We start from the raw sequence: 26210 nt of genomic DNA, 5'->3' as shown, positions 1-26210 counted from the left end.
TAGCTATAATTCCAGACACATGTAGCAATTTGTAAAATAGCTGGGAACGAGTTGTCTCTGAAAATGTCCATACATTAAAATAATTTGTCATAGTATTCAGGGCCTCAGTGCTTGCCTACACTTTGTGGACCTGATTCAAAGCCCATTAATGTCAGTGTGAGTCTTTCAATTGACTTTACTGATATTTTCATTAGTCCCTATGCCCAGAGGGTGTGCAAAATAAGCAAGAGCAGGAGTCTTTTCCAGTGGAAATCTTGCAACTTAGACACATGTTTTTGAAATCGAAGCCCTTTCAGAATCTTGACCTGGAAAGAGGTTAGTGTAAATGTAGACATTATATGATTTTTAGGCGGTACTTGAAGTAATGTTATTAAAATACTTTATTATGTTTTATGAGGTCTTCATATGTTGATCATTATCTTGTTTATTGCTGTTGGTTTAACATTTGTTATTTCATTTGCAGCGTTTATACACTGAAGCCTGGGATAAAGACAAGTCTCAAATCCACATGATGCCTGACACACCAGAGATTACATTGGCAAGACAGAACAAGCTCAACTACAGCCAGGTAAGCAAAAGCACAGTTTCTGTCATGAGTGTATTAATAATCTAAGTGGAATCATGCTGTGTCATTGGCTTGGCCAAAATATATCTTAACAAACTTGAAATAAATATTTACACTAAGTTTCCTGACTTATCCCATAACATTTACCTGCCAAAAAGTGAACATCAAAATGTTTTCCATATTCCAGCATAGTAGTCTTCTGGCTTGATTGTGGAACCTTTATTCATGATGGTGAGCACTCTTTTGAGAAGTTTCAGAGTGGTAGCCGTGTTAGTCTGTATCAGCAAAAAGAACGAGGAGTATTTGTGGCACCTTAGAGACTAACAAATTTATTTGAGCATAAGCTTTCGTGGGCTAAAGCCCACTTCATCAGATGCATGCAGTGGAAAATACAGTAGGAAGATATTACATACAGAGACCATGAAAAAATGGGGGTTACCATACCAACTCTAACGAGAGTAATCGAGTAAGGTGGGCTATTATCAGCAGGAGAAAAAAAGTTTTGTAGTGATAATCAGGATGGCCCATTTCAAACAGTTGACAAACAGGTGTTGGAAACAGTAGGGGGAAAAGTAGCATGGGGAAATAGTTTTTCGTTTGCGTAATGACTTATTCACTCCCAGTCTTTATTCAAGCCTAATTTAATGATGTCCAGTTTGAAATTAATTCCAGTTCTGCAGTTTCTCGTTGGAGTCTGTTTTTGAAGTTTTTTTGTCGAATAATGGCGACTTTTAGGTCTGTAATTGAGTGTCCAGGGAGGTTTGAAGTGTTCTCTGACTGGTTTTTGAATGTTATAATTCTTGACATCTGATTTGTGTCCATTTATTCTTTTACGTAGAAACTGTCCAGTTTGGCCAATGTACATGGCAGAGGGGCATTGCTGGCACATGATGGCATGTATCACATTGGTAGATGTGCAGGTGAATAAGCCTCTGATAGTGTGGCTGATGTGATTAGGTCCTATGATGGTGTCCCTTGAATAGATATGTGGACAGAGTAGGCAATGGGCTTTGTTGTAAGGATAGGTTCCTGGGTTAGTGTTTTTGTTGTGTGGTGTGTGGTTGCTGATGAGTATTTGCTTCAGGTTGTGGGGCTGTCTGTAAGCAAGGACTGGCCTATCTCCCAAGATCTGTGAGAGTGAGGGATCCTCCTTCAGGATAGGCTGTAGATTCTTGATGATGCGCTGGAGAGGTTTTAGTTGGAGGCTGAAGGTGACGGCTAGTGGCGTTCTGTTACTTTCTTTGTTGGGCCTGTCCTGTAGTAGGTGACCTCTGGGTACTCTTCTGGGTCTGTCAATCTGTTTCTTCACTTCAGCAGGTGGGTACTGTAGTTGTGAGAATGCTTGATAGAGTTCTTGTAGGTGTTTGTCTCTGTCTGAGGGGTTGGAGCAAATGAGAAGAGTCCCACTGACTTCAAAGAGATAAATCTCTTGTTCAGTGATCATCAGTATGAGCTAAGGTCCACAAATGGGTTCTCCAGTGAATTGCTGAGGCTCCTCCTGTTAAAGGTACTAGTGCTAAAAAGTTGTGAAATTCATCCTATATTTGAAAATATCAAACAAATCATTTCTAACTTGATTCTTAAGACCTAAAGTGCTTCTGATCAGTGTAAGTAAGGGGCAAATATATAAGCATCAATAAGCAGTTGCTTTGGAAAGTAAGATTTGATCCATTTACAGTGGAGGCGTTGACACTACAAGTGTGATCTGTAAAATTGTATTCTATTCTACATCAGTTAAAGAAGAAGATAGACAAATAGTACAACCATTAGCTAGACTCTTTGGCCCAGATCCTCAGCTGATCTGAATTTACACCAGATGATGATCTGGCTTTTTCAGTTAAGAAAATTAGATTGTTAGATCTGAATCGATTGTATGATAATTCTTCTAGTTGTTGTCTTTCTGAGCTGACTGTTTTGCAGAGAAGGCAACATGCATAGTCCAGCTATGAGAATTTAACTCTGTTTAGTTCTTTTCATAGAGTCTATATAAACTTGCCATGGAAGAGGCAAAGAAGAGAGGCTGTGACTTGCGAATTGATGCTATTCCCATCAAGACTGCCAAAGCATCCAGAGATATTGCCAGTGATGTAAGAAACTGCTCTTTATTTCTCTACATACTTACAAGGAACCTTTGCTTTCTGTAAATTCCATATGTAAATTCTGCAACAGGAGGTTTGATTAAACAATGAAGATGTGGTTTATATGTTGTAAAGCTGTGGTGCATATATTTAAACATTTAAATTGAAAATAAAAATAATAATTAAAACACTAAGAGATTCAACTTCACGTGCATGGCATAGATAAAGGTCTGTTGTACATAATTTTAGGCAAAAAAAAAAGACCTACTTCATTAATTAAATCTTTAATTGTTAAAAAAACTCATAGTACATGCATATCACAATTATTTCTCTTTAACATTACAAAAAGAAAGTTTAATAATTCTTTATATCCCAGAATGTCTATCCCATTTAAAGTTCTAATTCACAATTCAGTTGCCTAGAATGCAAAGCCATGACACTACCGCGATAAAATACCTTGAAAGCATCATGATAGCTATAATTTATAAATAATTTTTGGAGAGTTTCTTGTTAGAACTATTTAAAATTAATAGTCACAATATTATTGATTAAAGGAACATTATATTTTGCTTTTTCCTTCAGTACAAATACAAAGAAGGATATCGCAAGCAGCTAGGCCATCATGTGGGAGCCCGCACCATCCAGGATGATCCCAAGATGGTATGGTCTATGCATGTTGCCAAAATCCAGAGTGACAGGGAGTATAAGAAAGATTTTGAGAAATGGAAGACCAAGTATAATAGTCCAGTGGATATGCTGGGGATTGTGCTGGCAAAGAAATGTCAGGAACTGGTCAGTGACGTTGATTATAGACATCCTCTTCACCAGTGGACGTGTCTGCCAGACCAGAATGATGTCATTCATGCTAGAAAGGCCTATGAGCTACAGAGTGATGTAAGTACCTTTTCTGTTTCAGTTCCAGAAGATGACTGTATTTGATACTGTACCTTAGATGAAAAATGATTTCACATACTGATAACAGTAGAGCCAAGTGTTCTCAATAAAACACCAGTTCTAGTATTGTAACAGGTTTTGTTACAAATGGAAACTCAGATTAAATCCATTAAAAGACTTCTTAATTAGTTCAAATTTAAGACCCGTTTAAGCACATTTGTCCCCATTTATGATTGAAATTATGAGAAATTGTTAGTTACTCATGGTTTTAGTCCAGGTGAAATGCAGTGATTTTTAACTAAGGTTCACTACTTTGAGATTTTGGATTTATTTGAACCTGGACCTTGAAGTGAAATGAGGAATAGGTAAAAATGCACCTATATGGATTAATATGTCAAAGGAAATGTTCATACAGTCTTGCAAAGCAGCATTGCCAAGCTCCATGCATTTCATTACTATCACTAGGGCTAAAATTGTGAACCACAATAAGCAATGTCAGAACAACCATGTTGTAACTGGAGAGGAGCCTGAGTCAAAGAAATATGCATGATATGTAGTAAATGGCAGGTTGTGCAAGGGTGGCATTGAGGAAGATGCAATGTCTGGAGCCAAAAAGCGTATTGTGGAATGTAGCTGGAGTGGAGAGCAGAGACCAGGAGGGGTGTATGTAAAAAGATGAAAGCATAGATGTACAAAAAGGATGTTGATAAAAATCAACTAGAGTAGCTAGATAGCATTGTTTGGGTCTTGGAGGTCAACCTGAGAAAGAAAGACTTGAGATGAATTCTAAAGATGGCTCTTCTGTATGATATTGCTTTTCAATGATGCATTCTTTGGATAAAATGGTAGTTTTGCCATTTATGCAGTGGACCAGTATTTCACCCCTGAATTCTAGCCAAAATCTAGGTTTTACTATATTATAGCTTTTAATTTGTTTTCCCTTTTCATTTGCTGTATGTTTTAGTCACAGCTAGCTAGTTGTTCAGTAGTTATAAAATTTAGATAAAATGTACCGGGATGATAATGTGGAAAAGTGAACTAAGGAATTTCTTTTGTATTTATTTTGTTAACAGAATTACTACAAGTCAGATCTCCAATGGCTGAGAGGCATTGGTTGGGTTCCAGTTGGTTCCCTGGATGTTGAAAAAGCCAAGAAAGCTGGAGAGATCTTAAGTGATAAAATATACCGTCAGCCTCCTGACACATTCAAATTTACTAGTGTGACAGATTCTCTAGAAATGGTCTTGGCCAAGAATAATGCAGAGACAATGAATAAGGTGAGTAATGATTTGATAAGTAATACATCTGTGCTGTGCTACTCATGATTAAAGACAGAAAATTAGGAATACTTAGGGATCAGCACCACTATGTTGCGCGATGGACACTTGACAAAATTACAGTACATAGTGACAGACATTGGGGGCGGGCGGGGGTTATGTCATTCAGTCATTCAACGTTTCTTGAAATATTACCACGGACCTCAACATTTTTACCACAGACACTTGTGTCCTTGTACGGATGCGCTGCCGACTCCTACATGATTCAAAGTAATGTTGATGTCCTGAGATAAAACAGTATGTTTGCAAAGCAGTATGTAGGACCTATCTTATTAAGTACAAAGGAGGACATGTAAAGCAAGAATCAAGTTACTAAGATTATTCAGGATATTACAGTGAGCTTTTTCTTGGGCATATGTGTGTAGTCAGCTGCAATAGCTCATCAGACACCTTAGGTTTGCCTCAGCCTTTTTATTGTTGTAAACTGATGTAATCAATTTCTAAATGTGGAGCCAAATATGAGCCGCTCTCCTCAGATAGGTTTCAGAGTAGCAGCCGTGTTAGTCTGTATTCGCAAAAAGAAAAGGAGGACTTGTGGCACCTTAGAGACTAACCAATTTATTAGAGCATAAGCTTTCGTGAGCTACAGCTCACTTCCTCAGATGCTGAGGAAGTGAGCTGTAGCTCACGAAAGCTTATGCTCTAATAAATTGGTTAGTCTCTAAGGTGCCACAAGTCCTCCTTTTCTCCTCAGATAAATTCCCTTTGTGTATAACAGTTTTGCCAGAGTAATAATGGCAAGGTTTGATAGATAGTTACTGTAGGTTATTACTGAATTACCTTTCATTTCTATTCAGAAATAATAACAATAGTCTCTTCCTGTCTTCATTCTTAGCGCTTATACACTGAAGCATGGGACAAAGACAAAACTACAATTCATGTCATGCCTGACACTCCAGATATCATGCTCGCAAAACTCAACCAAATAAACTGCAGTGAGGTGGGTAAAAGTAAAAAACTGAAAGGATGAAATAATGAGCTCTGGACAGTACAATTTTGTTATGTCTGGCTTTTCAATGAATACGATAATGCTGCACATCTGTATAGTGCCACGTGTGGCCAGTAATGTTAGTTAAGACAGATTTTTGCTATAATTTAAATTATCTTCTTGGTGTCTGACTTTTGATTTTCAAAAGTAGTATCAGCATTAAACTAGGAGCTTATCCTGTGGTAAACTCTTGACATATGTAAATAGCACACTGGGAAACTCCCCTCTTTCGTTTTGTCAGTGTCCTTGTGAAAAAATGTTTTTCAGGAAATAATGAGAATTTGCAACAGTGCAAAACTTCGCATCTTGGAAACCTTTCACCTCATTTCTTGGTCTTCAGGTAGATTCCCACCATCCCTGCTTTCCACTCCCTTACTGCTGCCAGATTTATACAATAAAATGTTGGAAATGTGCATTTTCCTACTACCTAGGGCAGGTAGCTATGGGTCATATTTAAATCAGGTTTTCCCATTTTGAATATTAATCATGTTTTCTAGTGACTTAATGGGTTTTGTTATATACATGTGTAACATGCTTAACTACAAGGGAGGTGCATAAAGTGCCTGGTTAATGAGATAAAAATATAAATGGTTTCCTTTCTCATAGAAATTGTACAAATTAGCCTTGGAGGAATTGAAAAAGAGAGGTTATGACTTACGTGTTGATGCCATTCCAATTCAGGCTGCCAAGGCATCCAGAAATATTGCCAGTGAAGTAAGTAACCTTTTTTGTTATATCTACAGGGACATGTTTCTTATGGAAAAGAGTTCAGAATTTGTACTCTATAATTTTTCTATGTAAATGCTTTTAAATTGTACAATAGATTCTATTACTATCCAATAATTATAGTGCATGCTTCTTGCATCTGAAAATAAAGGACCATATCAAGATCTACAGTGATAGAGGCCTTAGACAAATACATTGCAGTGATAAAATAAATAATATAAAGCCTAGTCCTATGCCCATTGAAATATTTCCATTGAGTACAATGAGTGTTGGATCAGGCACATAGTGAGATTATATAAGGTACCTATTTACTACTTTTTGAGAGAAGAATTAAATGCTTCAGAAAAAATAATAAATAATATTAACAGTCCTAAACAATCCCCTTTTTCTGCCATGAGAAGATTTTAGTGCTGATGAAAAGTTGTTGTATTGAAAGCCCATGTGATTGAAGATGACTCATCCATGGAACAGATATGGCATAAGCAATGACAATAAAGTCTCCCTTTCACTACTCTGCCAGTGTGCCTCACTGCTCACCTAGGGCAACACCAGTAGGGGTTAGAAGGTAGTTCACTCTCCAGGTTGGTTTTGTCCTTGGCATCACTAATTAAATAGAAGATAAATGTGCCAGTTGATGTTAATTTGTCAGCAGACGTTGTGTTCTTTCCTTAAGAATTTTATCATACATCCTAAAAAATTAAAAGGATGTGAGACCACAAACAAGATATTAAGTACATGGTTGTAAGCGATAAGGTATGCAAATTTAGTAGTAATGTGTTTATGGAGATAGCAAGATAGAATACCTTAACTTATTTTTCTCTTCTTTTGAACGAAATGAATAAAATAGCATATTAAAGAAAGTCTAATACATTTTTTTCCAGTCTGAGGGTATGCATATTCTAGTTAAGTTGGGTACATTGTTTCCGAGTTGAAAACTGTCACAGTGAATATAAATATATTTTATTTTAGTACAAATACAAAGAAGGGTATCGCAAGCAGCTTGGCCACCATGTGGGAGCCCGCACCATCCAGGATGATCCCAAGATGATGTGGTCTATGCATGCAGCCAAGATCCAGAGTGACAGGGAGTACAAGAAATATTTTGAGAAATCAAAGACCAAATACACTAGCCCAGTGGACATGCTGGGAATTGTGCAGGCCAAGAAATGTCAGGAACTGGTCAGCGATGTTGATTACCGCCATTACCTGCACCAGTGGACATGTCTGCCAGACCAGAATGATGTGATCCAAGCTAAGAAGGCCTATGAGCTGCAGAGTGATGTGAGTGCACAACATGTGTAATACATGCAACAGGCCCAATTTTACCCTGACATGCCTGCACACTAGGGTGACCATATAGCAAGTGTGAAAAATCGGGATGGGGGTGGGTGGTAATAGGAGCTTATTTAAGAAAAAGCCCCAAATATCAGGACTGTTCCTATAAAATCGGGACATCTGGTCATCCTACTGCACACAGATGTCTATTTAACATCCTTACAATGGTAGTGCCTAAGAGCCAACCAAGAGTGGAGCCCTGTTGTGCTAGGTGCTGTACAAACAGAGAGTAGCAGACGTCCCTGACCTGAAGAGCTTGCAATCTAAAAGGACGACACAGACACAGGGTAGGGGAAGGGGTAGAACACACAAGCAGAGTAAACAATGAGATGGCGGCAAATGTCATGTTAATTCCATGATTTTTTCTGGGGTTAGGAGTTACTTAGGAGGGAATCAGCTAAATCAAAAGAACAGGGAAGGGGAAATGCTCAGGGGGATAGGGCAGGTGAGAAGATGGTAAGAGGGAGTAGGAATGGAATGAAGCTCAGGTGAAGAGACTGGGCGGTAGAAGGAGAGGGTTGGAGCAAACACCAATCAACAAAGGCCAGAGAAAGTCTAGTCAAAACTGTGGAAAGTTTTCCAAATGTCCAGAAGTCCAAAGATCCCTGCTTTGGCTGCCTCAGCCCCTACCAGCTGGAACCTCTGTCTGTTGCCTCTCTGCAGCTCCCTGATGTGGGGAATGAAGGGGAAGTTAAGGTAGGCACCATCTGGGTTCTAGTACCTCCAGAATGGAGGGGTGTCTCCCCTGTGCAGTTCTGGGTCCAGGGGAAGGGTGGCCTCAGCTGGGCCCCATTTTCTCCCCTTCTTCCTCAGTGCAGTAGTCCCTGCTTTGGCTGCTTCTGCCCCTACTGGCTTGTGAAATGTTCCATATCCTGTTACCGATCCTTTGCCACCAAATCCTTGCTGTTTTCTTGATCTTTGATCTGTCAAAGGTGCCCTAATAATGAGTCTGTGGAGTCCTTCCATTTTCCCATTCATTGTGCTGTGTAATAATTATTTTATCTACCTTGGAAGAAATGAGTCAGAATTAAATGACCATTTTGTAGTAATAGATAATGTTACATGAAGTGAGTAGTGTATAAATCAGTTGCATTTATTCATATATTCATTTGATTGTTCCTCCAAATGACTGATTAAACATTAATTAAATTTTAGGCTGTTTACAAATCAGACCTGGAATGGCTGAAGGGTACAGGCTGGGTCCCCATTGGTTCCATAGATGTTGAGAAGGTGAAGAGAGCTGGAGAAATCCTGAGTGAAAAGCAGTATCGCCAGCCCGCAGACCAAATGAAATTTACCAGTGTGACAGATTCGCTGGAGTTGGTTTTGGCAAAGCAAAATGCTGAGACAATGAACAAGGTGAGTCTCCCAGAAAAATTCACAGGTGTTACTGACTCTGAGGTTGGTTCATGGAATGGGCAATGCACTTTGGTTGAAAGAGGTAAGTGTTCCCAAAGAAGCAAAATGTCAGACAGCAGCTGCTGTTAGGTAGCTGTGGTTACCAAGAGTCCTTTAGATCCTTTCCACTTGGTAAGAAGGTTGGCCCCTTTTCTTTCAGATGTAGGATCTCTTTGTTTTTTCTCCTCCAGACTGGATTTGTTTAATACATTCTGTGTGCAGCTATATTTTAAATCATTTGGAAATTGCAGTTAATACAGAACACAGAGGCCTGCTGATGAAGTGTTGTTTCTCACAGAGGAGGATGTTCACTCCAGAGCCTAGGTTCCATATGTGACACTCTACACACCTTATGCTGCATGTGTTATAGTCTTAATCCGGGGGTTAAGTGGTGCCTAGGACTGTGTGCAAGGCCTCTGCACTGGGATTTGAGCACTCTACCCCAACAGCACTGGCTGCCTAACAGAGCTGGTCAGAAAAATTGCACCATAATCAAATGTTGACTAAAAACAGAAATAAAATTGTTGGTGAATTTCTATTCCTTCTTCTCCACACCAGTACCAGATTGGCTGCACTGTAAAGGGTTTTTTATTTTTAAAAACTCTCAACTCAGTGTGTGCCAGAACTCCTTTATGGAAAGTGACCTACTAAGCAAGGCTGAGGCTGTTTGCAGGTTGCAGAACCATTTCAGACAATGCTGCAAAATGTGCAGATGTGGTGTCCCCAAATAAGGGACATGGGGCACACCCCTCTGGGACAAGGTGCAATGCTAGGCAATACATTGCTGAATGCATTACTGGAAGACACTCAAATACTACAGTGATGAGCATGGCATACGAACCTGTATAGAATAGGGAGACATCTGTTACGTATGGTATTGAGCTGCATGGTGCAGACTGGAGCATCAGCTCCTGTATGACAACTGAGAGCTCAGAGGTAAGAGCTTGTGTCCCCTAGGGAATAAGGCTGCCTCCCATTTATAGTAGCCTGGGTAGGGTAACTAACATCACAAATTATCTCTTCCTCCTTCTCCCGAAAAATATATCCCAGAGAGTCCTGGATATCCTTCTCCCACTAGAACCTCCCAGCAATACTGAATCAGCCAATTAACATGGCAGAGCAGGTTGGGGCACAATGAGGAGAAGAAAGTCACCTAGTTGGGTTTTGCAGTTGGAGATCACAAAGTATCAAGAGTATTAAAGATTTGCTCAAACTGTCCCCAATGACGTATTAGGGTGTTTTCAATGGGTGGGTCTTAGTTTTGTAGGTATGTGTTCAGACGTTGGCTATATATATGCCATGTTCTGGTTCAAGGCTTTGGTTTTGTCGACTTTTGCTAATTGTTGCTTTCCGTTTTACTGTATTTTTCTCAAGGTGTGCAGAATTCTTTGGGCACAGTGGGCAATGCGTATCTATTATGTATCTTTAGCTTTCTTTGAGTGTCAGCCCAAGCTCCACAATTGTATTTATCAGGGACCTGAACCAAATCTCACCATAATCAATGGGAGTCTTTCCATTGGCTTGAATGGACATTAGATAAGCTGTAGGCTAATTGTGCTAAATGTATAGTACACCCATACTTAGGCTATAAAAACTAGCAGATAAAATTATTTGATATCTAGACACATGGGAGTAAATTCACCTATAAGCCCAATTTAGTTTTTCTTTGAAAACACTGTAGATTTAAAGTATGAAATCCTTCCACTTGCAAAAACTGTGTTTATTTAAATGTTTCATTAAAATCTTTTTTTAAATTGTTTTCCCCCCTTCCACAGCGTTTATACACAGAAGCCTGGAATGCTGACAAAACCACAATTCACGTCATGCCAGACACTCCAGCCATTATGTTGGCAAAAGCCAATTCAGCTAATGTTAGCCAGGTAAGACTATTTAAAAAAACATACCAAACAAATACAAAATCAGAAATTAAGTAAGCATTCATTTCACTTTTAAAGAACCTATTTGAATGTATGGTTTCATTTTCTCTCTAAGAAACAATTGGTATAATACTGTATTTTCATCTCAAATATTTTGTCTTCCTCTCTGTAGAAACTTTACACACAAGGTTGGGAAGAATCCAAGATGAGGGATTATGATATAAGAGCTGATGCAATTCCAATTCGAAGTGCAAAGGCATCAAGAGATATTGCTAGTGATGTATGTGCTTCTTCTGCTAATCTATCATTTTAACTTTATATTAAGGGTTTTTCTCATTTTGTTTTTAGTAAACTTGTGAAATAATAAAAATATGCATTCTTTTAAGTGACAAAACATAGGAATAGAATAATAAATCATTAAAAAATAAAAGTATATCAAATTCTGGTTTAAAAAATAAACATCATAGAAACAGATTAGTGCAGAAAAATATCCAACATCACACTGAAGAGAGTGTAACATTAAAACTATTGACATTAAACAAACCAACCTAGAAATATATATTATAAAATATTAACACATCACATGATATTACTGATATTCAGGGAGCGAGGGGAAATTAGAGATTTCAAGCTCTGAATCAAGATATTTGCCTACAAGAAATGATTTTTATTCTAATATTATTATTAAACTGAGACAGTAAAAAGTACTGATCACTGAAGATTATTTTGCTATCTTTACAATTATGTGGTAATTTGTATTCATTTTGTATCAGATTTGCCTCAAATTAAGTAGGCCATGTCCTCAGCTGATATAAATTGGCCTAGCTGCTTTGACGTTAATATAAGAACTAGCGGCCACCAAATGAAATTAATGGGCAGCAGGTTTAAAACACATGAAAGGAAGTTCTTCTTCATGCAGTCAACCTGTGGAACTCCTTGCCTGAGGAGGTTGTGAACTAGGGGCCACTGAATGAAATTAATTGGCAGCATTTTTAAAACAAATAAAAGGAAGTTCTTCTTCACTCAGTGCACAGTCAACCTCTGGAACACCTTGCCTGAGGAGGTTGTGAAGGTTAGGACTATAACAGGGTTTAAAAGAGAACTAGATAAATTAATGGAGGTTAAGTCCATTAATGGCTATTCGCCAGGATGGGTAAGGAATGGTGGTGTCCCTAGCCTCTGTTTGTCAGAGGGTGGAAATGGATGGCAGGAGAGAGATCACTTGATCATTACCTGTTAGGTTCACTCCCTCTGGGGCACCTGGCATTGGCCACTGTTGGAAGACAGGATACTGGGCTGGACGGACCTTTGGTCTGACCCAGTAAGGTCATTCTTATGTTCTTATGTTAGAACAAAACTGAATTATGCATCTGAGGATCTGGTCCATTATTCACTTTTCCATGAATATGTAAATCATAACTGAACTCTGTTTCTGTTTTTAATAGTATAAATATAAAGAAGCATATGAGAAACAGAGAGGTCACCATGTGGGAGCCCGCACCATCCAGGATGATCCAAAGATGATGTGGTCTATGCATGCAGCAAAGATCCAGAGTGACAGGGAGTACAAGAAATATTTTGAGAAATCAAAGACCAAATACACTAGCCCAGTGGACATGCTGGGAATTGTGCAGGCCAAGAAATGTCAGGAACTGGTCAGTGATGTTGATTACCGCCATTACCTACACCAGTGGACATGTCTGCCAGACCAGAATGATGTGATACAAGCTAAGAAGGCCTATGAGCTGCAGAGTGATGTGAGTAAAAAACAAATGCAAAATAAAGTCTTTTATATGTGTGTGTGTGTGCAAATATCTATTCAAACATTTTAGAGTAAAATGTATCCATTATGTACCTGATCCTGCAAACAAATTTTTTTTGCTCCAAATGAGGATGAAAAGTCAAATGTGAAATTTTTCACAGGAAGGAATTTGAAGAAAAATACCATTTGGAGAGAATCAAAACAGAATTTTTCTGCTTGCTGGCCTTACCTAGTAGGTTCTTGTCAATTTCACTTTCTCTCCTCAGGCAAAAAGTAAATTTGTCCAGAGCCTTCTAGGCTGGGACCCAAGGAGCTGTCATTTTCCAGCAAAATATAATTTTTCCCCCAGAAATTTTTGAGTATGTGAAAAGAGAATTTTCCATCAGAAAGTCATTCTGATTGAAAATTCCTGACCTGCTCTAGTTGATTTCCAGGCAAGTTAGGAGTGCAAACATGCATGCAAAAGGCTTTTTTCCTCAAACACTGCAAGTGCAGAGCGTTTTATGTGTCACTGCAGGAGTGAGAATTCTGGGGAAACCCTATTCTGTATTAAAAAATGGACTGATATGTAGCTGCCAAATTAGTCCTGACTATTAGGAAGAGTAAGACCTGAGAGTGTATTGTGTAATGGATGTCTCCTTTAACACACCCATTCTCTAGCCATATTCTGATCCATTTTTTCCGTGTGCTTTTGAGAGTGAGGCAGAAGGTGCACAAGTAGCTTGAGAGTTCCACTTAGTGCAGAGGTCTATTCCTAGTGCTTAACTTTGCTCGCTCCCAATCACAGACTTTGCTCCCACTTGCACTGAAATGCAACAAGCTTAGGCTCCCTGTTGTTGCACACAGTGTTAGGACTAACAGGATTAAGGCCAAAGTGCTTTTGTAATTTTGAGCTTAATTTGTGCATGCATTTCCCATGATTATACTTGCCAATTAGTAATCGCATGTGCAAATGGATTAATGGTAAATGCTTGTAAAGCTATGGATGCTTCTCTTCAGTTGAGAGCACTCTAGAATTTGGAGAAGCCCAGATTCTAATATTCCAGTCTCTCTGGGGGAGCCCAAGTTCAACTGTAGGTAAAGTACGCATGTTTGAATGTTGAGGTGATAATTGGAATTGCAAAACTTTATTCAAATTTACCAGTTGCCCAAAAAAGTATGGTGATGGGGATGTCATCCTAATTCTGCTCTATTTGTTGGATGCATAGGGAACAGATTAGTTTTTGTATCTGAAATTTTTTCTGTAATTATATTATTAATGTGTTTGTTTGTAGAATGTGTACAAGTCAGACCTGGAATGGCTGCGAGGCATTGGCTGGATGCCAGATGGCTCTGTGGATGTGGATAGAGTGAAGAAAGCCCAGGAGCTCCTGAATGAGAGAGTATACCGTCAGCGGCCAGACACATTGAAATTCACCAGCATTGTTGACCCACTACCAGTTGTCCTGGCTAAAATCAATTCTAAGCAGATCAGTGAGGTTAGCTGGCTTTTATGTTACCATAAGTTTTCTGCATTCATGCTGACATTTTTGTGGATCCTTCACTAGTGTTAAAAATTCATAAAATGAGAACCCTAACATACATAATAGTTTATACCATGAGATCAGTTACTTTGAAAGTAACATAGAACAGCATCTTTCACACTGTAATTGAATAATGAGGTCTTTACTTTCTCATTAGCCTCTCTATCGTGAAGCCTGGGATAAAGAGAAGACACAGGTCAACCTACCTGCTGACACGCCTGAGATGCTGCAGTCCAAAGTCAACGCTCTAAACATCAGCAATGTAAGATCTTCAAGTAAAAATATGGAGTGTTATTGAAATGAACATTGCCACATGCATCATTTTTAGCCAGCCCCATTTCAGAACACTTATTATGAACTTCCTGACATAAGCACAGATTTACTATCTTTATTTTTTGTACTGTTTTGTATTTTAGAATGTAGATGAAGTATTGTGGTTCATTTAAGCAGCATAATATGGTTAATGAGCCCAATGTTCATGAAACACAATGGGCCAGATTAATTAATCTGGAGTCAGTAGCATATATATATATATATATATATATATATATATCTCTCTCTCTCTCTCTCTCTCTCTCTCTCTCTCTCTCTCTCTCTCTCTCTCTCTCTCTCTCTCTCTCTGTTCTTTGAAGCCAATAGAGTGTCACCCACTTATGCCAGCAGTGATTCTGACCCAAGATCTAAAACATGGACTTGTTGCCTGTCTGTTTGTTATTCATAAATAGAGCCTATCGCCATAGCATCTAGATCACCATATTGACTGTCTAGATAAACATATAATGTGTTGATAAGAAAAGAAAGTAATGAAACTGTGGCATTTTAAAGTTTAATATATACCCTTTCCTGAATTGTCCTCTTTATGACAACTTCCTTTGGGAAGTTTGGGGTTTGAACAAGATATTATAGGCCAAAATACCATGCAGCAAATATCAATGAAGTTCTTGGGATGCGTGGTACACAAAAACTGGCTAGCTTTGGATGAATGAAAGCACATCAAACACTGGCTTTCACCTTAAATATCAATTAAGTTTCCCTGAATACTCTTGCTTCTTTTAGCTTCATTTGGACACCTAGCATTATTCTTACATGGTTTCCATTTTGAACTTCCTTGATTTGTTTTTTTTAATGGCTGCATGAAATTCATTGTTTCAAAGTACTTTTTACATCTTTTAATGTTGATAGCATTAATTTAGAAGATCATCCTAAACCTTAACAGTTTCAGTGGAAGAGTGTGAGATGCTTCCATTAAAAATACAGCAAAACTTCTAATGAGATAATAGACCAGTGACTTTTCTGTGATACTAATACAAGGCATAATCCAAAGACCATTGAAGAAAATGAGAACCTTTCATTACTTCAGAAGGCTTTGGACCAGGCCCACAGTGTGAATGGATCTGATATGCCGCATCTATAGCCACATTCCTGCAATATGCTATGTGTGGGGGAATCCTTCTGCCCATATAGTCTCATTGAAGTCAATGGGGCTGCAGGTAGGCACAGGACTCTGTGGATCAGAGTTCAGGTTTGGGACCTACATAATTAATCATTATATGTGTGTAGTAATTATTAGTTAAGGGGATAGGAATAATTTAGATAACCCACAAAACTGTAAGGATCAAATGAAAATATGATTTATGAGAAAAATGAATTCTAAAATTGTGTCTTTGATTTTGATTACAGAAACATTATCAGCAAGCCTGGGAAGATGCCAAGATGAAAGATTATGACTTAAGAGCCGATGCCATTTCTATCAAACATGCCAGGGCTTCCAGAGACATTGCTAGTGAGGTACGATCTCTGTTCCTTCTCTTTCATTTCTATGAAAGGCCATGCCTATTCATCCTCATATCAAACACAGCAGACAACTGTGTAGCTAGCTAAGCTCAATTCAAAGCTGTTGTGTATTCATATATGAACAGCATGCTGTCTTGTATATTTGCATTTTTTTAAATCCTGTCTTGACGCTCTCTTTCTAGTAGAACTTAAAATTTGCTATTGGTAAAATATTATTGATAACAAAAGATTGTATTTTGCATTTGTTGTAACAAAGTAGTTTCAGTAGGGGTTCAGAGAGCTATTTTGCAATACACTGTAAAGTTTTATCCACCAAACATTTGCAGTAATTGAGGTACAGACTATATTTCTGCTGCTCCCAATACATAATTCAAGGGTGTTATTTTTGTCATTACTGCTGTCAAGATTTCTGTTAAAATCTAAAATGTAGCAGTGCTTATAAACGTTACCAAGCAATTGGAATAACTGTGTATTGTAACTAGTGAGGGAATTCTGAAATAATTTTCTTTTATCATGGTTTTAAACTGTTAAGTTAGATGGACCACATTTTCCAGAGTTATTGGTGATTTGGGGAGTCAGGTTTTGGGGGCCCAACGTGAGACGCTGTACAGTGGACCTGAATTTCAGAAGTGCTGATCCAGTACCCTTTAAAATCCTTTATGGGTTCCCAAGTTGGGCACTCATAAACAGTTGTTGCTTTAGAACATGTAGACTGTCAATTCATGACTATTTCTGCTAATGTTTCCTCTCTATGTTTATTAGTACAAATACAAGGAAACCCACGAGAAACAGAAAGGCCACTATATCGGATGCCGAACTGCAAAGGAAGATCCCAAATTGGCATGGGCTGCACATGTAATGAAGATGCAGAATGACAGAGAATACAGGAAGGCTTATCACAGTTCGAAGGCTAAGATCAACATACCAGTTGATATGGTTTCTGTCTATGCAGCCAAGGAAGGCCAATTATTAGCGAGTGACGTTGACTACCGCCAGTATTTGCACCAGTGGACATGTCTGCCAGACCAGAATGATGTGATCCAGGCAAGGAAGGCCTATGAGCTACAGAGTGATGTAAGTAGGAGTGTATATACAAGTGGGGATGCCACATTAATAACTGTTGGGATATAAGGCTCTGTAGGCACATCAAGGTGACATGACGATAATCATGGGGGATTTGCCCACCTCAACGCTTTCTGCAGTTTCTCCTTCCTTCAGCAGCTCTTCAGTGGTTGTTTTCATTTTTTTTTCCAAATGTGGGTCCTAGCTGTTAATTCCCACAGTGCTTATCAGTGGCTACTTTTAACATACTCGAACAGTTGCTAACGCTGTTGTGCTTTTTTATGCATTAGTACATTTCTACTGAATTTGTGCCTATAGGTGGGGGAATGTGGTGTGAAGACTGACAAGGTTTGTATGCTTTCTTTGAAGCATTTCTTTTGTGCCTTAGCAATTATGTGTCATCAATGAACTCTTCACTACAGAGGGATCACGATGCTAATGCAGCATCCGTTACCAGTCCAGTTTATCTATTTCCACTTTTGGTATGTTCATGAAATACATTTGTAAGAAACCAGGGAGTGTTTTCAAGAGACTAAGAGTTAGGGTTACTTGATTACAGTCCTGGCTTTGCTATGTGACTGTCAGTTCCCGTTGTGGTTCACTCTTTGGGCAGTGCAGAGTAGCTCCTTGCGGTGCACTGAGAATAAACTCACATTCTAGCCATATATAATTAATAATACAATTATGTTTGTTTGTAGAATGTGTACAAGTCAGACCTGGAATGGCTGCGAGGCATTGGCTGGATGCCAGATGGCTCAGTAGATGTGGATAGAGTGAAGAAAGCCCAAGAGCTTCTGAATAACAGATTGTATCGAACGCGACCGGATGAATTGAAATTCACCAGCATTGTTGACACACCAGAGATTGTGCTGGCGAAGACTAATGCTCTGAATCAGAGTGGTGTAAGAAATGTGTTACATTTGTGCTTGAGGGTCCCTGTGCATATTGTGTTTTATTATTTAAAATAAAAAGAAGAAACAGTATGTTTTATATAGAATTCAAGCTGCCAGGGACTTTCAGGGTTTTAGAAGGAGGCATTCCCCAGTAACTACTGATCAAGGAATAAACAAGGTAATGTGAAACCCTGTCACTGATAAGGAATGCAAATCATTGCACAGTATTTATTTCAAGCAAATAATGAAACAATTATTAAAACAATCTTCCAGTTCCAGACCATTGTTCTGACTATCTCCCCCTGCATTTAGAGTGAAATCTCTCCCTCACTGAAGTCAATGAGAGTCTTTCTATTAATATGGAAGTGAACTGGAATAAACCTTCAAGAAGGAGGATTGAGCAGTTTATGGTTTCTCTATTGCATAAAACTGTCTCTCCACTTTAAAGTGTTATATTTATAAGTAATATAAAAAGGTGTATATATGTATAAAATGAATTTTTAAAATAACTACAGTGCTTCCCCTTGTGAACAAAATGACTAAGTTTATTTATTTAAACCCATTAAATAAAACAAACACCTCAATTAGAAGAGGATCCTCCCAAAAGCAATCCATCAAACCCAATCATAATACATATAGTTTAAAACTGAATAGCTAGTCTTGTCCTTCACAGTACAGCTACACAAAAGAGTGGATGAATCTACTTCCCAATCAAGTGTGAATTGGAGAATGAGGGAAAACTTTTGAGAGGGACATTTTTTGGGGGAAATGAATTAAACAAAAGGAGATTATTCAGAATCCCAAAAGGCTTAATTTAGACCTGATTTCTTTGTTCAATTTCAGTAAAAAAAAAATAGTTTAGTCCTGTTTACATTGGATCAGTGGGAGTTTTGCCATTGGATTCAGTGGGAGCTGGACCAATTGTCCAAGATGAGATCAGATATATATCAGAAATAGTAAAGATAAATTTCTCAAGATTGTACTAAATATCTCTGTGATTGCTTTGTCCTTAGGCTTTATATCGAGAGGTTTGGGATAAAGAGAAGACCCAGTTTACCCTTCCTTCTGATACCCCCGAGATATTGCAGTCCAGACTCAATGCTGTGAACATCAGTAAGGTAAGATATTAAAGTAAAAACTCAGGTCATGGTCTGACATGTATATTCTAATGTATTCAAAGCTCAAAACCTGCTCCATTATATATATAAATAGCTAAAGTAAATATCTAATTTCCAAATGAATTAACTTGTGAGAGATAATTCGTGTTATGTTGATGAATAAGCTGCGGCCATTGTACCCAAATTACCACATATTAACTGAATCAGAACTTTTGGGAAGAAGGTAACTTCCTACCATATAAAAGGGAAACATCAGAGATTAAAAAGCTCTTATCAGTTTTGGGCTTGATCTATAAGCCTTAGTCTTAATGATTTAGTCTTTGGATAGATTCTTTCTTTTCACTTAGGACCAAATGTGTCTCAGTAAATGTATTTTAGCACAAGTAAACCTTCGGTAACCATAACTTATGCTCCCTCAGAGGCAGCTGTGAAAGTGATCCACATAGAGGAACAGATTGGATTTTAAAGGGGATTTTTTAAATTTAAAAACTATACTGATTATGATCATGTATACACATTTTATATTCCATTATGAGTAATTTGAACTAAATTTATATTGATTACTGTCAGTGTAAATATTTTTCATAATTTGTCTATGTGTATGTTCACATATTCACTTCATTCACAGAAACTGTATCAACTAAGCTGGGAAGAAGCCAAGGAAAAAGGTTATGACTTAAGAGCTGATGCCATTGAAATAACACATGCCAAGGCTTCTAGAGACATTGCTAGTGAGGTACAGCCTCACATCTTATTTATTTTATTTTGGGTAAAGCTAATGTAGTGTTCTTATTAAAAACACTACAAATTTATTTATATCAATAGCCAATTCAAAAATGTTGTTTTAAAACTATGCATAGGGTTCTAGCAATGAGTAGTATATTTTATATTATTTATAATCTTAGTTGCTTTTTATCAGGATTTTTAAAATGTCAAATGTCAAATAATAGTTTCACTCAAGTATGGTCAATTTAAGTAGATCATAAGCCACCAGTGACTACGTAATAGTGAGAGTTGGTTGAATTATTTTGTTAATAGTTCAGGTAACTAAATATTTCTGCTCTGTTTTGCAGAGGCTCAGGTAAAGTCCTGAAATGAAATCAGAAGTTTTGGGTGCTTCTCCAACCCTCTGAAACTTTTGGATTGGAAACATGGTGGAAAAATATTTTTAATATGTGCTTCTTTCCATAAAACACATGTAGAGCTAGCCTACAGCAATTAGGACCTCATCCAACTTCTGCTGAAGTCAGCTGAAAGATTCCCATTGACTTCAATGGAAGCAGGATCTGGCCTTTAATGAGAGGCCTTGTAAAGAAACAATCCTTTTAGTTTACTTACATTTTAACAACTGAAACAAAACAAAGACACTTTAAACTTCAGTTGCAGGAACGTTTGTACATATTTAGATGCCTGATGAAAATGCTCATTTGTTTTTATTTCTTTTACTTCTGTTTTTTACAAATGCATGATTAGTACAAATACAAAACAGGTTACCGCCAGCAATTAGGCCACTATGTGGGATTCCAAAGCCTTCAGGACGATCCCAAGTTGGTGTGGTCCATTCATGCGGGCAAGATCCAGAGTGACAGAGAATACAAGAAATATTTTGAGAAATCGAAGACCAAATACAGTAGCCCAGTGGATATGCTGGGAATCGTGCAGGCTAAGAAATGTCAGACACTGGTCAGTGATGTTGATTACCGCAATTACCTGCATCAGTGGACATGTCTGCCGGACCAGAATGATGTGATCCAAGCTAAGAAGGCCTATGAGTTACAGAGTGATGTGAGTATATCAGTATAATACATAATAATTCCCAAGAAATACATTTTGTCTAGGAAGAGGATACCCAAACTCACACTAGATTTTAACCTTTAAAGACAGAAATATGTGATGAATGATTTACCAGGCATTTACCATAGGAATATTTTTACAATTTAAAAAATGTTTCCCCTTCTTCTGTCTGACATTTTCTAGCACTTTTTGGTTGTTAAGGAAAAGTTAGCACATGTGACTCCATTTTGGTTTGGGGCCCACCATTGTCTAAAAGCAAGCACATCATGCACCAGGAGGAGTGTTCCTTAGACACTGCATTCCTGTGAAAATCCTCCTCCTTGTCTCCAGCCTGCCTTGACTCCCAGTATCTGGTTTTTGTCAGTCTCTAACTCCCTATCTCCTGGCCTTTGATGTGAGGCCTCCCATCCTGATAATAAAAGTTACTGATGCATGGCTTTGTAATTAACATACTGGTTTAGCACGAGGAATGCACCAAGCAGGGATAGGTGGTAGATAAGAAAAGGGTTTGTTTATTGGCTAAGGTTTCCGATGCACGAGGGCAACATGCTTTGCGAAAAAGTATATAACCTTTGTATAATCTGTATTCGGGGTCCCCTCCTGGCTAGCAGGGGGGCACCACGCTCGAGCGTAATAAACTTAGTGTCTTTTGGGAACTCTGCAGTTGTGGGCTTTGTTTATGTGCCTCAGCCTAGATTCGAACTGTGTGTGACCTATCAGGTATAATTCGCAGCATTTGTGTGCGTGACCTATCAGGTATAATTCATAGCATTTGTGTGCGTATCCTACCAGGTGTAATTCGTAGCATTTGTGTGCATGTCCTACCAGGTATAATTCGCAGCAGTTGTGTGCGTGTCCTATCAGGTATAATTCGTAACATGGTTCACTTGGATGCTTTTTATCTTTTGCAAAGAAGGGTGTGCCAGAGACATTCATTTAGGGCAAGGACCTTTAAAGGAAGGTGTCACATAAAAAGCATCACTGAACATTATGTGGTGGATTTAAGACCAAAACAACTATTTTTGTTGCGCTGTTCCTTTCAGGGTAAATATGAAGCAGAAATAAAAGCTGGTGATATAATTCATTTAGTTTAAACTAAGAGAGTACAAATACAATTTATTTTTCTACTTGTCTGACTTTCTCTTGTATTTATTCTGGGCAAGAATGTGGCTTGTCCTGTGCTCTCTTATTTCCCTGTGAGGACTATCTCCATCACTGGTCACAGCATGGTAGATGGAGGGAGGGAGAGAGCAGCCTGCTTCGGGTCACTACCTCTTTTCTAATTTAGTGGGCAGCCAGGGAAAAAGACTGGGTGGAGCCTTAATTCCATTCTTCCCCCAGATTCACTGGCCAGCGCAATGGTGTTACTTTATACAGGTAGCAGATTAGGTCTTCCCTAAAGTAAGGGGGAATCCAAGAGGAAATTGTGACCATGAGAGTTACAGCTGTCTGTTTGATCTGCTCCTGGAGCAGTGTAATACAGTACCTTACTAGGCACTGACAGGAAACTCCCATTCCTGCCCTGTATAACTAACAGAACAATTTTGTTTGTAGAATGTGTACAAGTCAGACCTGGAATGGCTGCGTGGCACTGGTTGGTTGACCCAAGGCTGTGTAGATGTGACTAGAGTGAAGAAAGCCCAGGAACTCACGAATGACAGATTATACCGTCAGCGGCCAGATGAATTGAAATTTACCAGTGTAGTTGACCCCCCACCAATTGTCTTGGCTAAAATCAATGCTCTGCAGATCAGTGAGGTAAGATGGCCCTTATATAACGATATATTTTCTATATTCATGCTGATAATTTTGTGGATCTTTCTGTTGTGTTAAAAACACATCAGAAGAGAACAGTAATATATATTATAGCTTATACCATGAGATCAATTAATTTGAAAATAATATAGTACAGCATCTTTCACGCTGTAATTGAATAATGCTGTCTTTACTTTCTCATTAGCCTCTCTATCGTAAAATCTGGGATAAAGAGAAGACACAGTTCACCCTTCCTGCTGACACGCCTGTCATGCTGCAGTCCAAAGTCAATGCTCTGAACGTCAGCAACGTAAGATGTTTAAGTAAAAAATATGTAGTGTTATTGAAATGAACATTGTCATACACAGCTGTAGTTTTTAGCCTGCCCTATTTTAGAATTCTTATTATGAACTGCCTGGTTCTGACATAAACATAGATATACTAATTTTATTTTTTGAATTGTTTTGTATTTTAGAATGTAGATGAAGAATTATGATTTGTTTAAGCATAATACGTGGTTAATGAGCCCAATGTTCATGAAGCACAATGGGCCAGATTCATTAATCTGGAGTCAGCGGTGTTCTATCCTCTCTTACCTTTTTCTTTGACGCCCGTGGAGGTTCACCAACTTACTCCGTCAGCTAAAACATGTACTTGTTGCCTGTCTGTATATTGTTTTCAAATAGAGCCTATCAGTATAGTATCTACAGCATAATCTTCTTTGTCTGGTTTAATACACCATGTGTAGACAAGGAAAACAAAATAGTCTCCATAAAGATAAGCACATTGGTTTTGCATAAATTGTCCTCTTTATAACAACTTCCAAAGGGGAACCTACGGGTTTGACCAAGATATTTTAGGCTCACCTACCATGAAGAAAAAATGAATAACATTCTTGGGCTTGGAGGCCCAGAAAATTGGAAAATTAGAAGAAGGGAGAACACTTCATTCTTTTGTTTCCATCTTATATACTAATAAAGTTCCTTTGAATATAGTTGCTTCTTGCAGCCTCATATGGACACATAACATTATTCTTACATGGTTTTTATTTTCAACTTCCTTGTTTTCTTTTTAATGGTAATATTACAATAATTGTTCCAAAGTGATTTTTAAATCTTTTAATATTGATTGCATTACAGTAATTTATAAGAGCATATTAAATGTTAAGTTTTCAGCAGAAGTGCCAGAGGTTATGGGCCTACTGCAGGAGTGGGTGGGTGACATTCTGTGGCCTGCAATGTGCAAGAGGTCAGACTAAATGATCATGTTGGCCCCTTCTGGCCTTAAAGTCTGTGAGTCTATAAATACAGCAAAATTTCTAATGAGGTTATTGATCAGTGACTTCTCTGTGGGTCTAATATAAGGCATAATCCAAAGACCATTGAAGAAAATGAGAACCTTTCATTACTTCAGTAGGCTTTGGACCAGGCCCACAGTGTGAATGGATCTGATATGCTGTATCTATGGCCACATTCCCGCAATATGCTATGTGTGGGGGAATCCTTCTGCCCATATAGTCTCATTGAAGTCAATGGGGCTGCAGGTAGGCACAGGACTCTGTGGATCAGAGTACAGGTTTGGGACCTATATAATTAATCATTACATGTGTGTAGTAATTATCAGTTAAAGGGATAGGAATAATTTAGATAACCCACAAAACTGTAAGGATCAAATGAAAATATGATTTATGAGAAAAATGAATTCTAAAATTGTGTCTTTGATTTTGATTACAGAAACATTATCAGCAAGCCTGGGAAGATGCCAAGATGAAAGATTATGACTTAAGAGCCGATGCCATTTCTATCAAACATGCCAGGGCTTCCAGAGACATTGCTAGTGAGGTACGATCTCTGTTCCTTCTCTTTCATTTCTATGAAAGGCCATGCCTATTCATCCTCATATCAAACACAGCAGACAACTGTGTAGCTAGCTAAGCTCAATTCAAAGCTGTTGTGTATTCATATATGAACAGCATGCTGTCTTGTATATTTGCATTTTTTTAAATCCTGTCTTGACGCTCTCTTTCTAGTAGAACTTAAAATTTGCTATTGGTAAAATATTATTGATAACAAAAGATTGTATTTTGCATTTGTTGTAACAAAGTAGTTTCAGTAGGGGTTCAGAGAGCTATTTTGCAATACACTGTAGAGTTTTATCCACCAAACATTTGCAGTAATTGAGGTACAGACTATATTTCTGCTGCTCCCAATACATAATTCAAGGGTGTTATTTTTGTCATTACTGCTGTCAAGATTTCTGTTAAAATCTAAAATGTAGCAGTGCTTATAAACGTTACCAAGCAATTGGAATAACTGTGTATTGTAACTAGTGAGGGAATTCTGAAATAATTTTCTTTTATCATGGTTTTAAACTGTTAAGTTAGATGGACCACATTTTCCAGAGTTATTGGTGATTTGGGGAGTCAGGTTTTGGGGGCCCAACGTGAGACGCTGTACAGTGGACCTGAATTTCAGAAGTGCTGATCCAGTACCCTTTAAAATCCTTTATGGGTTCCCAAGTTGGGCACTCATAAACAGTTGTTGCTTTAGAACATGTAGACTGTCAATTCATGACTATTTCTGCTAATGTTTCCTCTCTATGTTTATTAGTACAAATACAAGGAAACCCACGAGAAACAGAAAGGCCACTATATCGGATGCCGAACTGCAAAGGAAGATCCCAAATTGGCATGGGCTGCACATGTAATGAAGATGCAGAATGACAGAGAATACAGGAAGGCTTATCACAGTTCGAAGGCTAAGATCAACATACCAGTTGATATGGTTTCTGTCTATGCAGCCAAGGAAGGCCAATTATTAGCGAGTGACGTTGACTACCGCCAGTATTTGCACCAGTGGACATGTCTGCCAGACCAGAATGATGTGATCCAGGCAAGGAAGGCCTATGAGCTACAGAGTGATGTAAGTAGGAGTGTATATACAAGTGGGGATGCCACATTAATAACTGTTGAGATATAAGGCTCTGTAGGCACATCAAGGTGACATGATGATAATCATGGGGGATTTGCCCACCTCAACGCTTTCTGCAGTTTCTCCTTCCTTCAGCAGCTCTTCAGTGGTTGTTTTCATTTTTTTTCCAAATGTGGGTCCTAGCTGTGAATTCCCACAGTGCTTATCAGTGGCTACCTTTAACATACTCGAACAGTTGCTAACGCTGTTGTGCTTTTTTATGCATTAGTACATTTCTACTGAAGTTGTGCCTCAATGAACTCTTCACTACAGAGGGATCATGATGCTGATGCAGCATCCGTTACCCGTCCAGTTTATATCCACTTTCGGAATGTCCATGAA

General features: G+C 38.3%; 1 protein-coding gene across 1 annotated transcript in view; it reads left to right on the top strand.

Annotated features, from left to right (window-relative positions):
• NEB (nebulin) overlaps window positions 1–26210 on the top strand; it is a gene marked incomplete at its 5' end in the record, with an annotated part of 194582 nt that overhangs the window by 94903 nt on the left and 73469 nt on the right. The window contains 23 exon segments of the mRNA XM_084642730.1: window positions 464–568; window positions 2545–2652; window positions 3226–3537; window positions 4611–4814; window positions 5710–5814; window positions 6469–6576; window positions 7558–7869; window positions 9079–9282; window positions 11097–11201; window positions 11371–11478; window positions 12644–12955; window positions 14235–14438; window positions 14641–14745; window positions 16164–16271; window positions 17040–17351; window positions 18038–18241; window positions 19246–19350; window positions 19979–20086; window positions 20824–21135; window positions 22699–22902; window positions 23105–23209; window positions 24633–24740; window positions 25509–25820. Coding sequence (XP_084498856.1) covers window positions 464–568; window positions 2545–2652; window positions 3226–3537; window positions 4611–4814; window positions 5710–5814; window positions 6469–6576; window positions 7558–7869; window positions 9079–9282; window positions 11097–11201; window positions 11371–11478; window positions 12644–12955; window positions 14235–14438; window positions 14641–14745; window positions 16164–16271; window positions 17040–17351; window positions 18038–18241; window positions 19246–19350; window positions 19979–20086; window positions 20824–21135; window positions 22699–22902; window positions 23105–23209; window positions 24633–24740; window positions 25509–25820 — 4170 coding nt within the window.

Source organism: Lepidochelys olivacea (genome assembly GCF_965140295.1).
Source record: "Lepidochelys olivacea isolate rLepOli2 genome assembly, chromosome: 11".
In the NCBI taxonomy this organism is placed as follows: domain Eukaryota; kingdom Metazoa; phylum Chordata; order Testudines; family Cheloniidae; genus Lepidochelys; species Lepidochelys olivacea.
The sequence above is the reverse complement of the archived record's forward strand: the minus strand, read 5'-3'. Positions and strand labels throughout refer to the sequence as shown.